This window comes from Danio rerio, chromosome 20 (assembly GCF_052040795.2).
Source record: "Danio rerio strain M-AB ecotype USA chromosome 20, GRCz13ab, whole genome shotgun sequence".
NCBI lineage: Eukaryota > Metazoa > Chordata > Actinopteri > Cypriniformes > Danionidae > Danio > Danio rerio.
This window is the reverse complement of record NC_141040.1, coordinates 48,008,128-48,020,000: the sequence shown is the minus strand read 5'-3', so window position 1 is coordinate 48,020,000 and position 11,873 is coordinate 48,008,128. Positions and strand designations below refer to the sequence as shown.

Genomic DNA, 11,873 nt, shown 5'->3' with positions numbered 1-11,873 from the left:
TTCTCAATTTTTGAACCATTATTGTGCGTTATTTTGTTAGATTAGCTCCAGATTTGGCTTCAGTACTGACTAATCTAATGTATATGCGCAAATATAATCTTGTAAAGTTTCCTATAGAAAATATTAAATTAAATGAGAGATTTGTGGGGGATGTACACTGATGAGCACTGTACATATATTGTTTATATATTTTTTTGAGAAAATGTATATTTATATTTGAAGAGTTTAGATGTAAAAAAAAAAAAAACCTCTAAATGCCATTTGAGATTTTCTTGTAAAATGAGCATTGTTTTAGACTCCTGTGTGTAGGTTTAATAATTTCACTTTTATAGTATTTAATAAGTTTGTCTCATTGTCTTTAAAGTGAAATAACTGAACATAAACATAGGAGGCTGAAAGAAACCCTCAGACGGCATTCAGAGGTTTTTGCATCTGAACTTTTAATTTATATATAAAATATAATGCAGATTATATATAAATACACATGTAAATATTTTGGTATATAGGTAAAAATGTTTTGTATTTTATATATTTGTTATTTATATATACACAGGATTTATGCTGAATCTGAGTACAGAGGCATTATATAAATACAAACTTTTTATGCAATTAATTGTGATTTATTGCTTGACAGCACTAAAATATACATAAAACAACAATAAAATAACAACAATAAAATATATGTATAGAGTCAGAATTATTATCCCCCTGAATTATTAGCCCGTTTATTTTTTTCCCCAATTTCTGTTTACTGGAGAGCAGATTTTTTTCAACACATTTCTAAAAAACAATGATTTTAACTACTCATCTCTAATAACTGATTTATTTTATCTTTGCCATGATAATGATACATAATACTTTACTAGATATTTTCAAGACACCTCTATAAAGCTTAAAGTGACATTTAAAGGCTTAACAAGGTTAAATAGGTTAACTTGGCAGGTTAAGGTAATTAGGCAAGTTAATGTATAATGATGGTTTGTTCTGTAGTCTATTTGAAAAAATATAGCTGAAAGGGGCTAATAATTTTGTCCTTAAATTTTTTTTTTTATTATTATTAAAAACTGCTTTTATTGTAGCTGAAATAAAACAAATAAGACTTTCTCCAGAAGAAAAAATATTATCAGACATACTGTGAAAATGTCCTTGCTCGGTTAAACATCATTTGGGAAATGTTTAAAAAAGAAAAATAATTCAAAGGGGGGCTAATAATTCTGACTTCAACTGTATGTATGAAAAATAAATGATACATTTTGATATTGGTGTCTCCTTAAAATATTTAAGAAAAGAGCTTCACTGTTTTTGGCTTTTGCTTTATTGCCAACCAAATCTTTTAGCATGTAGAAAATCAAAAGCCCACTGTCGATAAAGAAGGGGAGACAACATGCAATATCTGGCCTGTGCTTATTAAATATATATGAAAGTATAAGTGCTCATACTACATTGTATTACATTGTAAATTATTAACAGCTAACAAACAGGAAATGACAAATAGGTGAACTTGGTAGTTTGAAGGACAATGAGAAATGTGTATATATAGGGCGTCATGGTGGCAAAGTGAGTAGCACAATCGCCTCACAGCAAGAAAGTCGCTTGCTGGAGTCCTGGCTGGGTCAGTTGACATTTCTGTGTGGAGTTTGCATGTTCTCCCCTTGTTTGCATGGCTTTTCTCTGGGTGCTCTGGTTTCCCCACATTCCAAACACATGCGCTATAGGTGAATTGAATAAACTAAATTGGCCGCAGTGTATGTGTGTGAATAAGTGTGTATGGGTGTTTTCCAGTACTTCTGCGTAAAACATATACTGGATAAATTGGCAGTTCATTCCACTGTGGTGACCCCTGAGTAATAAAGGGACTAAACTAAAAGAAAATGAATGAATATATATTATGGGTGAATAATCACATTGGTAAACTAAGCAATATTTTTCTGTAAAGACTCAATTTAGTAGTGGTATAGCCTTTAGTAGGATTGTCAGCAGAGTAAGATTTGTAATATAATTAATTGCACAATATGGCCATTCATTCATTCATTCATCATAATAATAACAGCAGGTTTTGGCTAAGAAATTACCTCTAACGAAAATGTAAAGTCATCATTACATATATAAATAAGACAAAACGAGGAGCTTTTTTCACTTAAAAAGACTTCTGTGTGAGAGACAGGTTTGTTCATTATTAAAAAATCTTCACGTTTTTTTTTTCCCATAACTTTTTTTCATTGGATCATTGTTCTTTGCAGCGCAGTATAATTGATTCTTCCAGCTGACCCACTTTAAAGCATGAATTTGGTTTCCTGTGTTTTCATGAATATTCATGATCTAGCAGAGTCTCTCACTCACAGGCCTATATTTGTCTGTTTCAGCAAATCATGAAGGATCGATGGATCAATGCGGGCTGTGAGGAGGAAGAGCTCAAACCCTTTGTTGAGCCCGAGCTCGACATCTCCGATCAGAAGAGAATCGGTATGAAATATAAGATACTAATAAGTCCGAATTTCATTTTATTTCTATTTTGATCTTGGCACTGTGTGTTTGCTACAAGATTAAACTAAAAAGCTTTACAATTAAGTGTTACGAGTAATATTTAATGTTTTAACATAAACTAAGCAGGGCTTGACATTAACTTTTTTGATTACCAGCCACAGTGCCTAGTAGCTTTCCAACGTTACTAGCCACTCTGCATTTTCACTAGCCACAATTTTTTTTGTTGGGAATTTTTTTCTATATGCATAAATATGACTTTGACATGCTAAAATTACTTGATTTGGATTTTTTGTTTTGTCCACATGCCTTCTCATTCATTTCCCACTTTGTGTGTCGTGCATGAGCAAATGGGTCATGATTTCATAGTGTTATACTCTGCAATTAGTTTTTATTTCACATGACTTTTCAGAACTCAAAATTAAGGATTTACCAAATTTATCTCTGACCACACCAAACATAATTATTTCTTATAGCCACAAATTGTAGATGTGTCAAAACAAGCTAAATATCGATATTTTTTATACTTTTTATTTAACAAAACACTTTTAAAAAAAAATAAGAAAAACAATTGACTTTTAAAAATAATTATTGTCATGGATCAAAAATATGCACAGTAATCTGTCCTGGCTAAAGGTCTCTCAGATCACCAGTTAACTACACATAAATGGAGGGTTAATCTCATATTAAAGCAATGTTGTTGTAAAAAATGATAATTAAACCATATAAACAAATAACCGTAAGCAAAAGAAAGCAGGTGAAAAACATACTGTGTGATAATGGAAGTGTGGTCAAACGGTTAAGGCCAATTAATAATCTGTTCAAACTGAAAACAACCGGTGCTGCTTACAAAAAGACATATTTGGAGCTTTTGAAAGCAGCAAGACTGTGGGTGCATTAGCATAACTTTATGTCTGTTCTGTATCAAAGAGAACAAAAATATGCGAACACAGTAAACATAAACACAGATTATATAAATTCAAGTTTGATTTTGGGTCGGATTAATAGCGATTCAAGCAGGAAAACAAGAGCGTGTACGCGCTTTAAACAGTCGCGCGCATCACATCAGCTGTTAGCGGGAGTGATCATCCTCTTATTCGGTATTTATCTGCTTTTATCTGCTCACGCGAACGCAATTTTTTTTGTTAGTCGTGCTGTTTTCCGAACAGGAGATGCTGAACTAACACCCTTTGAGGAGATAGTTGCCTCAATTTTGGGCGACACTTTACTGGAGTAGAGTCTGGAGTAGTATCCGTGTCTGAGGGAGAAACACATGTATTAGAGGAACACTTTTTTTAAGGTGGTATAGCAGCACCCCTCCGCTCTTATCAAGGCAGCGCCACCGGCATTTTAGCTGCCCAATCGCCGGCTCTACAACTGACTTAGTGTCTGCCACTTTGGAGCCTCATCGCAGCCATCCTGTTTGTAGTGATGAATAATCATCTGTTGACCAAGGCCACCTTGCTACAATATTTGTTAAGCGCAATTGACCACCACATATTATTTGCACATTTATTGAACGGAAAATGCAAATTCGTCTTCAGATGGCGCCTTTACAGCAATCTGCGTGCAGTCAGTCGCTCCGATCACATTGGGAAAACCGGCATCGCTGCAAATTGCGCTTTATGTTTGGCTGGTCAACTGCATGGTATGGAAACCTTTTATACCTGCAAGACATGCGGATGATCCCGTCCCATACAGCTGCCATTGCACGGCTCAAAGATACTTTGTAGTGTGCAATTTAACACAACTGCCTCTAGGAGTCGCCAATGGAAATAAAACAAACAGACATTAGAAGTACACAAAAGCCAGACATGAAGTTGGCACGGACCAACAAACACACATTTTCACATTCATTTCATCGTTAGTAAATCCAAACGCAAGCGTGAAATAGCGTTGATACATGAGGCCCCAGCTCTGCAGTTTTTCATGTCTCTGTGACCAAAAACACGGGATTAAGATCATCAGTTCATTAGCAGAGACTGAAAGACCTGTAATGGGTGTAGCAGACAAGGGTGATATCCAAAACATGCAGTGCTGGTGGTCCTCCAGAAACATGGTTGAGAACCAATGAACTAAAGCATACAATTAATGTCCTGGTTGACTTTGCCAGTTTATACCGCCCTCCTATGGACAAGTTGTTGATGACTGTTAACTGTAGTTACTATAATAAAATATAAAAAGAAAATAAATATAAAAATAAAAAAAAAATCTAAACTATTGGTTTCAAATATTACTATTACAAGTATGTTGATGCTAACACTACATAAGTTGATTTCAGCATTGAATTTAATTTTTAATTGCTAATTAAAAAATACATTTGGTCGCAGACTTTGGATGCGTACCTGAAAAGATATTGTGTATTTAAAAACAGCTATTAGCCTCTTTAATATTAAAGGTTAATAACATCACAAAAATGCATGTAAGCATTTATGCACATGCTTTCTGTTTTTAGCTGGTAAGTCAAACGGAATTCAAATTTACAGATGTAATTCCATCATTCCCCCATGCTCATCGTTTTATTTTTATTGGTGAGGTTTTACAGAAGGGAGCCAGAGCTTTATGGTTCAAGAGAGATCCAAAGATTTAATGTGTTTTGGCTTTATTGCAATGTGTAAAGTAGGAGCTGCAGAAGCTGTCATGCCCGGTCACAGAGAAGGTTTTTTTCAGGTTTTTGTTCAGTACAAGGGGCATCACACTGGTTTTTTAGTAGATTTTTTTTTATTTCCAAAAGAGTAGCGTGGAATTGGTACTTCTTTTTTTTTTTTTTACACCGATTCAGCTGTCTTGTTAGTCTAATAATTATTCACACAATCATTCTAAAATATTTGGTTTGCTGTTAAATAAATGAAAGCAAATCAGCCTCAAGTAGCAGGGTGTATTTAACCAATAAGTGAGGTAAGCGAGGAAATCTGGCAGCCCCAAATACATATCTAAAAGTATAAATGATACCTATAAACTGTATATAACATCATTTTCTATCATATTATGTATGGTGAGAGTTAAACAAATAACATTTTTATGAAATTAAATATTATTTAAAATACAATCAAATTTTATAATATCATAATAATGTATTGTATGTTATGTAATAACAATATTACAAAATAAAATATCCATCATGGAGCAGTCCAGCAGTCAAATTTGATAAAGAAATATACAGTTGAAATCAGAATTATAAGCCCCCTTTGAATTTCTTTATTTATTTTTTTATAAATATTTTCCAAATGATGTTTAACAGAGCAAGGAGATTTTCACAGTATGTCTGATAATATTTTTTTCTTCTGCAGAAAGTCTTATTTGTTTTTATTTTGGCTAGAATAAAAGCAGTTTTTATTATTATTAGCCCCTTTAAGCTATATATTTTTTTGATTGTCTACAGAACAAACCATCATTATACAATAACTTGATTAATTAACCTAACCTGCCTAGTTAAGCCTTTAAATGTCACTGTAAGCTGTATAGAAGTGTCTTGAAAAATCTAGTAAAATATTTTTTTTACTATTTACTGAACATGGCAAATATAAAATAAATCAGTTATTAGAAATGAGTTATTAAAACTGTTATGTTTAGAAATGTGTTTAAAAAAAATCTGCTCTCCGTTAAACAGAAATTGGGGGGGGAAATAAACAGGGGGCAAATAATTCTGACTTTAACTGTATGTATTATTTTTAGTTGTAAATTCATATTACAATAAAAAAAATGTTTCAAATAAAGGTATTGTATTAATTAAAATGTCTAAAAGAAGCTTGAGTGATATAACAAACTGCAATAGAAATAAAAAATGAAAGCAAAGTAGAAAGGGTGCCTTTCAGGACTTGGCTGGAATTGCTTAGGGCCCCAAAAACACTAAACCCACCCCTGTCAAGAAGCCTCTGTTTACAATAGAGCTGCAAAATGTATCATTTCAACATGGATATTGCAATGTGCGCATCTACAATAGTCACACATAGCAGGATATGCAATGTTGAGTTCATAAGTTATAGATTATAGTGGACCAGAGTTTCACCATGATGGTTTGAGTGTTTTAATCTATGTACAGTTGAAGTCAGATATATTAACCCTTCTGTTAAATGTTAATTATTTTATATTCCTGTTAAATGGACAGAGGATTGTTTTCAACACATTTTTAAACCTAATAGTTTTGATAACACATTTCTAATAACTGGTTTTGCCATGATTACAGAACATAATATTTTACTAGATATTTTTCAAGATACTAGTATTCAGCTTAAAGTGACATTTAAAGGCTGAATTAGATTAACTATGTAAGTTGGGGTAATTAGGCAAATCGTTGTATAAAAATTATTAGTTCTGTACCCAATTAAAATAAAAACTGCTTATGGGGGCTTAAAATTAAAATGGTTTTAATACAATTTAAATCTGCTTTTTTCTAGTCAAAATAAAACAAACGAGACTTTCTCCAGAAGAAAAAATATTAGCCACAACAAGTTTTTCCGTCAGTCAACTGAAGACCCACCTCTCATTTATACAATTGGATAATATTAAAAAAAAATGATGCATGGCATTGGTGGCTCTTATGAAAAATATCTTGTGTATCAGACACTACTTACATTTTTTAAAAAAGGGCATCTTTCTCACTGCTAAATATGCATTGAGTGTGATGGGAGCATTGTTCCAGCATGCTTCCCTCAACGTGCTGCTGGCTATGGCTCTGAGCAGAGTGCAGGGGTCGATGGGGACTGAGGTCAGATGGGCCTGTATTTTCCACTGCTGCTGGAGGCCCGTCTGCCTTTCACTCTCTGCATTGATCCCTGAGCCCAGCTCTGTGTCCTGAACAGCATTTACTGTGAGTGCAGGACGTTTCAATTGAGCTGGCCGTCACATTTAGTCTCGCACGTGAGACTGTGAAGACATAGACATTGATCGAGTAATGCCTAATGCTTTTTTTTGGAAGTGAAACTAAAATGGTTCCAGAAATTTGCTTAATTAGCTAGGCCGAAAAAAAACAGTTTTCATCACTTTAAAATGTAATGCTTACTACAAGTTACTACTCAATGTTACTATGACTTTAAATTGGTCATAATTTACAATAAGGTTATATTAGTTAATGTTAACCAATGGATTTAGTAACATGAGCTAATAATGAACAACACTTGAACAACATTTATTATTATTATAGTATAGTAAATGTTGTATATAATAATAATAATAATAATAATAATAATAAATGTTTACTTATTACATGGTTGTTTAATGCTTGATCAATTGTTTTGTACTTGATATACTTGACTGAAATAAATATTATATATTTGGCTTAAAACACCCCCTTTTATGTAATTTCATGCTTTCCCATGTTAGTTTTTGCTTTAATCAAATCTATTTGTGTTCAGGTAACAGAACGAATTAAGACCAAACTACTAAACAGCTACTCAAATAGTATGAGGAAACCGATTACAGCCACCTATTTAAGTTGACTAACTTTCAATCAACCTAAACTATTTGCTGTAATTGGTTTCCTAAAACCATTTGAGTACCTATATAGTTGTTTGGACTTAATTTAAGTTAACTAAACTCATAAATATTTAATAATTGAACTTAAGACGGTAAGGTTACTAATAATCAATGGGCTCTTTTTTAATGTTCTAAGCACAAAGTCAAAAGTGCATGGCGCAAAAGCATTAAGGATGAAAAATAAGCTCTGTGCTCAGGCGCATGGTCTAACAGGGTTGTACTTATTCTCATAATGAGTTATTGGTGTGTTTTGAGCATAATGTGCAATAAACCAAATCAGACTCTCATTAAACCAGACGCTCATCTCCCTTTAAGAGTCAGTTGTGTCACACCATAGCACATTTGCTATTTACAAGCCAGTTTACATCCAAACATACATCCCCATATGGTGATGCATGTCTCCAAAACCCGACAGGTGGACAAATCTAAACTTGTTTTTATTAAAACAAATATAAATGTGCAAATAATAACTAATACTGCTAAAAATAATAACATTGTACAAATGCAAATTGTCATGAATAAACTGAAAAGGAGGCCTTTGTTTACCTTATTGCGCCAGGTGTATGATAGGCCCCAAAGTTTGACCATATCAACTCAAAATATATAAGTGTATATGACTCAATATGAATAAGTTTACAGTCCTCAAACCAATTGGTTTCAAAACCTAAACAATTTGCCGCAATCAGTTTCCTCCAATGGTTTGATTTAACTTAACTTATTAGGTTTAACAGTGTAATGCATTATTAAAATCCAAATTCATGTTTGTTAACATTAATTATTTCTCTGTGAGTTAACACATTCTAGCAATAAACATTAGCTCCATAACTAACGTTAACAAAAAAATGAACAAAATACTGGGGTGTTCATTGTTTGATTTTATTGGTAAATACATTGGTAACACTTTAGGTCACAATTCATGCTATTAACTAACACCACTAGCTCAATAAACTACTAATTATCTGCTCATTGATAGTTAGTAAGGCAGTACTTGGGTTTAGATGTGGGTAGGATTAGTGATGCAGAATATGACCATGCTTTATAACTACTATTGAACAGTTAATATCTTAATAATAGGCAGGTAATAAGTAACAAGCCAGTAGTTAATAGCATGAATTGTGATCTAAATTAAAGCGTTACCAATAAATCTTTGTAAAAAGTGGAGGGTTTTTTTTTCTATCAGTTGTTTACAGTACATTGACTTGCCTAATAATCTGTGTTATTTGTTGCAGATATCATGGTGGGAATGGGTTACTCACGGGAGGAGATCCATGAATCTCTAACCAGGATGAAGTACGATGAAATCACAGCGACGTACCTGCTGTTAGGCAGAAAGTCTACTGAGGTGAGATACTTGACATCTGCTTTACAGCTGTTTGGTTGTGCTGTGCAGTTGACGGCTAAAGGCTTTATTGTTTACAGTTGCAATCAAACAATTTGATGTTTGTAGTAGTTTGTAAAATACATATACTGTCTACAAATATTGTTTTATAGAAATAAATCTGTACCAAAACAGTAATAGTGATTTACACGTAATAAATTTATATTTCATCACTAAAACTCCTGATACAAGTAACTTAGTTTAACTTTTCAACATTTTTGGCTCTCTTTTTAAACGATCTATGTGCAAATCTAAACTGTATGGTGCAAAAGCTTTAAGGTTTTGTCTGAATTCACTTTTGCTAGTTTAAGGACGTGGTTTGTACCACAGTGTATGGTCTAACAGGGTTGTGCTTATTCTCTTAATGAGTTATGGATGTGTTTTGAGCATAACTTGCATCAAACCAATCAGAGTCTCATCTCCCATTCCCTTTAAGAGTCAGTTGTGTTGCGCCATTGCGCATTTGCGATTTACATGGCGGACTTTGTAAGTAAAAAAAACGTAATGCTTCACTAGCGAGAACAGTTTAACAGGCCATCTGCAGTGTGAGGATAAAGAATGAACCTCCTTCATTCAGCCTCTGTACTTTCTCTTTACTTTAACTCTTTACTCCTTTACTTTCATGGATAAGGAAACGGTGTTGTACGCACTCCACTGAGGACATCCATTAGCCAACAAATTTAATTTTGTTTGTTGAGCGCAAAGATTTGTATCAAAACTATTTCTAAATTCAGTTCTAATTTCCAGCAAACAAATAAATGAACAATAATAATGAAGTGTGGTCAAAAAAAACTGTTATAGTTATATAAAAATACACGCCCTATTATGCCACGCATGGTCCCAGACCAAACAGGTGGACAAATCTAAACTAGTTTTTATTAAAACAAATATAAATACGCATATAATAATAAATAATAATAATAATTGAAACATAATACAAATGCAAATTGTCATGAATAAACTGAAAAAAGTTTAACACACTTCCTTCCTTTTTCACAAAATGGCACAAAAGGATTTTGCTATTTAAACAACGTGGAGCAAAATGGGGAAAATTACGGATGCGCTGGTCTGAAAAAAATGCACCAAACACGTCTTGTGCCTTATTTTGCCGAGTGTATGATAAGGCCCTAAAATTGTTAGAGCAGAGATTTTTGAATGAATCAAATAAATAAACTAGCAAACAGAAAATGCGATAAATCACCAATGAGTGTTATAGACTTAATCATTATTCTCATCCAGCAGAATCGTTACGTTTTTACACTCCTTTTCTAAATGTAGCATTTGACAGACATCATGCAGACATACAAAGAGTCTGATTTTAGCAGAAATGATTATGGATTTGTGTGATTGCAGTTGGAGGTGAGTGATTCGAGCTCCAGCAGTAACCTCTCTTTGGCGAAGGCCAGACCCAACAGTGAACACAACAACGGCCAGTCACCGTCTCACCTCAAAGTCCAGAAGAACGCCTCAACCAACCAGAAACAGCGGCGCTACAGTGACCAAGGTAAATGCACTGCGTTTTTCACATAATGATATTTTGTAGAGCAGCTACAGAGCTAAAGTAGTCATTAGAATTAAAGTCACGAAACACCAAAACACATTTTTTGAGCTGTTGACAGTCGTATATGTGTCCCACACTGCTAAAAACACTATTAGGACACCTATATTTCACAAAAAAGTGTAAATTGGTTGTTTTTGCGTTATTTCAAGCAAATTCCTACTTCCGGATTGAAACGAATTTTTGAAGCTGCGTCACGGTCATGACATAATAGCGTGTATTCCAGCATACAGACTGGACGCCTGTGCCAGAGTGTGTCTTATTACGTCTTACAGTGTGATGCATTAATGCATGAGTAAGGCTTGATTCAAACCAATCAGCGCGCTCTATTGTGCAACTTCATTAATATTCATTACTGTCACAGTGTTTAGACGACAGAGACGCCACGTTGTGTTGGCAAAACAAGCGTGAAGTGTTGCTTTCATAGTTTGCTGCCGTTTAGTTTCATTTTTATTTTCTCTCTGTGAGAGCGCAGCTGGCGTCACGCGTGGATTGTGTACGCGATGCTCGACAACAATAACTTGCGTGTCTAAGGAGGATTATTGTTTACCTGAGAGCTGTTCTCATTAGCAAACGCTGAGATCCGGATTCGCTTGTAGTCTCCTCTAAATAAAGACGCGGCTCTAGTTGCTGGTGATTGTCCTGTCTCTACAGATTTGGTAAGTGAGCAACCAGTGCTCTTTGTTTATTCAGTTTGTTCGTATCGAACTAAGTTAACTATTGCACCGAGTGTAAACATGTTAGCATCACAACCAAACTTTAACCTCGTGTAGGATTTTCACCGCATTTAGTGATCGGAATAACACACGTGGCTTTCTGACGCTACCTGCCGTGTGCATCTAAGTTTCCGGGAAATGCGGAGGGTTTTTTTCTCTCATTCGCCGTGCGGTATCAAACACTGCATGAAAAATACACGCTTAGAGCAGCTCCTCGAATCAAATATCTCGTTTGTCGCGAGGGGCATGAATGAATTCCCTGAAT

General features: G+C 34.2%; 2 protein-coding genes across 14 annotated transcripts in view; one reads left to right on the top strand and one right to left on the bottom strand.

Annotated features, from left to right (window-relative positions):
* The window catches only part of efr3bb (EFR3 homolog Bb (S. cerevisiae)), a 1,037,141-nt gene that overhangs the window by 84,705 nt on the left and 940,563 nt on the right, over nucleotides 1-11,873 (bottom strand). The gene's annotated exons all lie outside the window — the stretch shown is intronic.
* Nucleotides 1-11,873, top strand: part of mark3b (MAP/microtubule affinity-regulating kinase 3b) — a 120,486-nt gene that overhangs the window by 87,750 nt on the left and 20,863 nt on the right. For 12 of the 13 annotated variants that reach the window (XR_015518026.1, XR_015518024.1, XR_015518025.1 and 9 more), the window contains 3 exon segments: nucleotides 2,364-2,463; nucleotides 9,186-9,298; nucleotides 10,688-10,838. Coding sequence is in view for 8 of the 13 variants with exons in the window: in XM_087297865.1 (XP_087153991.1) it covers nucleotides 2,364-2,463; nucleotides 9,186-9,298; nucleotides 10,688-10,838 (364 nt within the window). In the remaining 5 variants the exon portion in view is untranslated. 13 annotated transcript variants of the gene reach the window in all.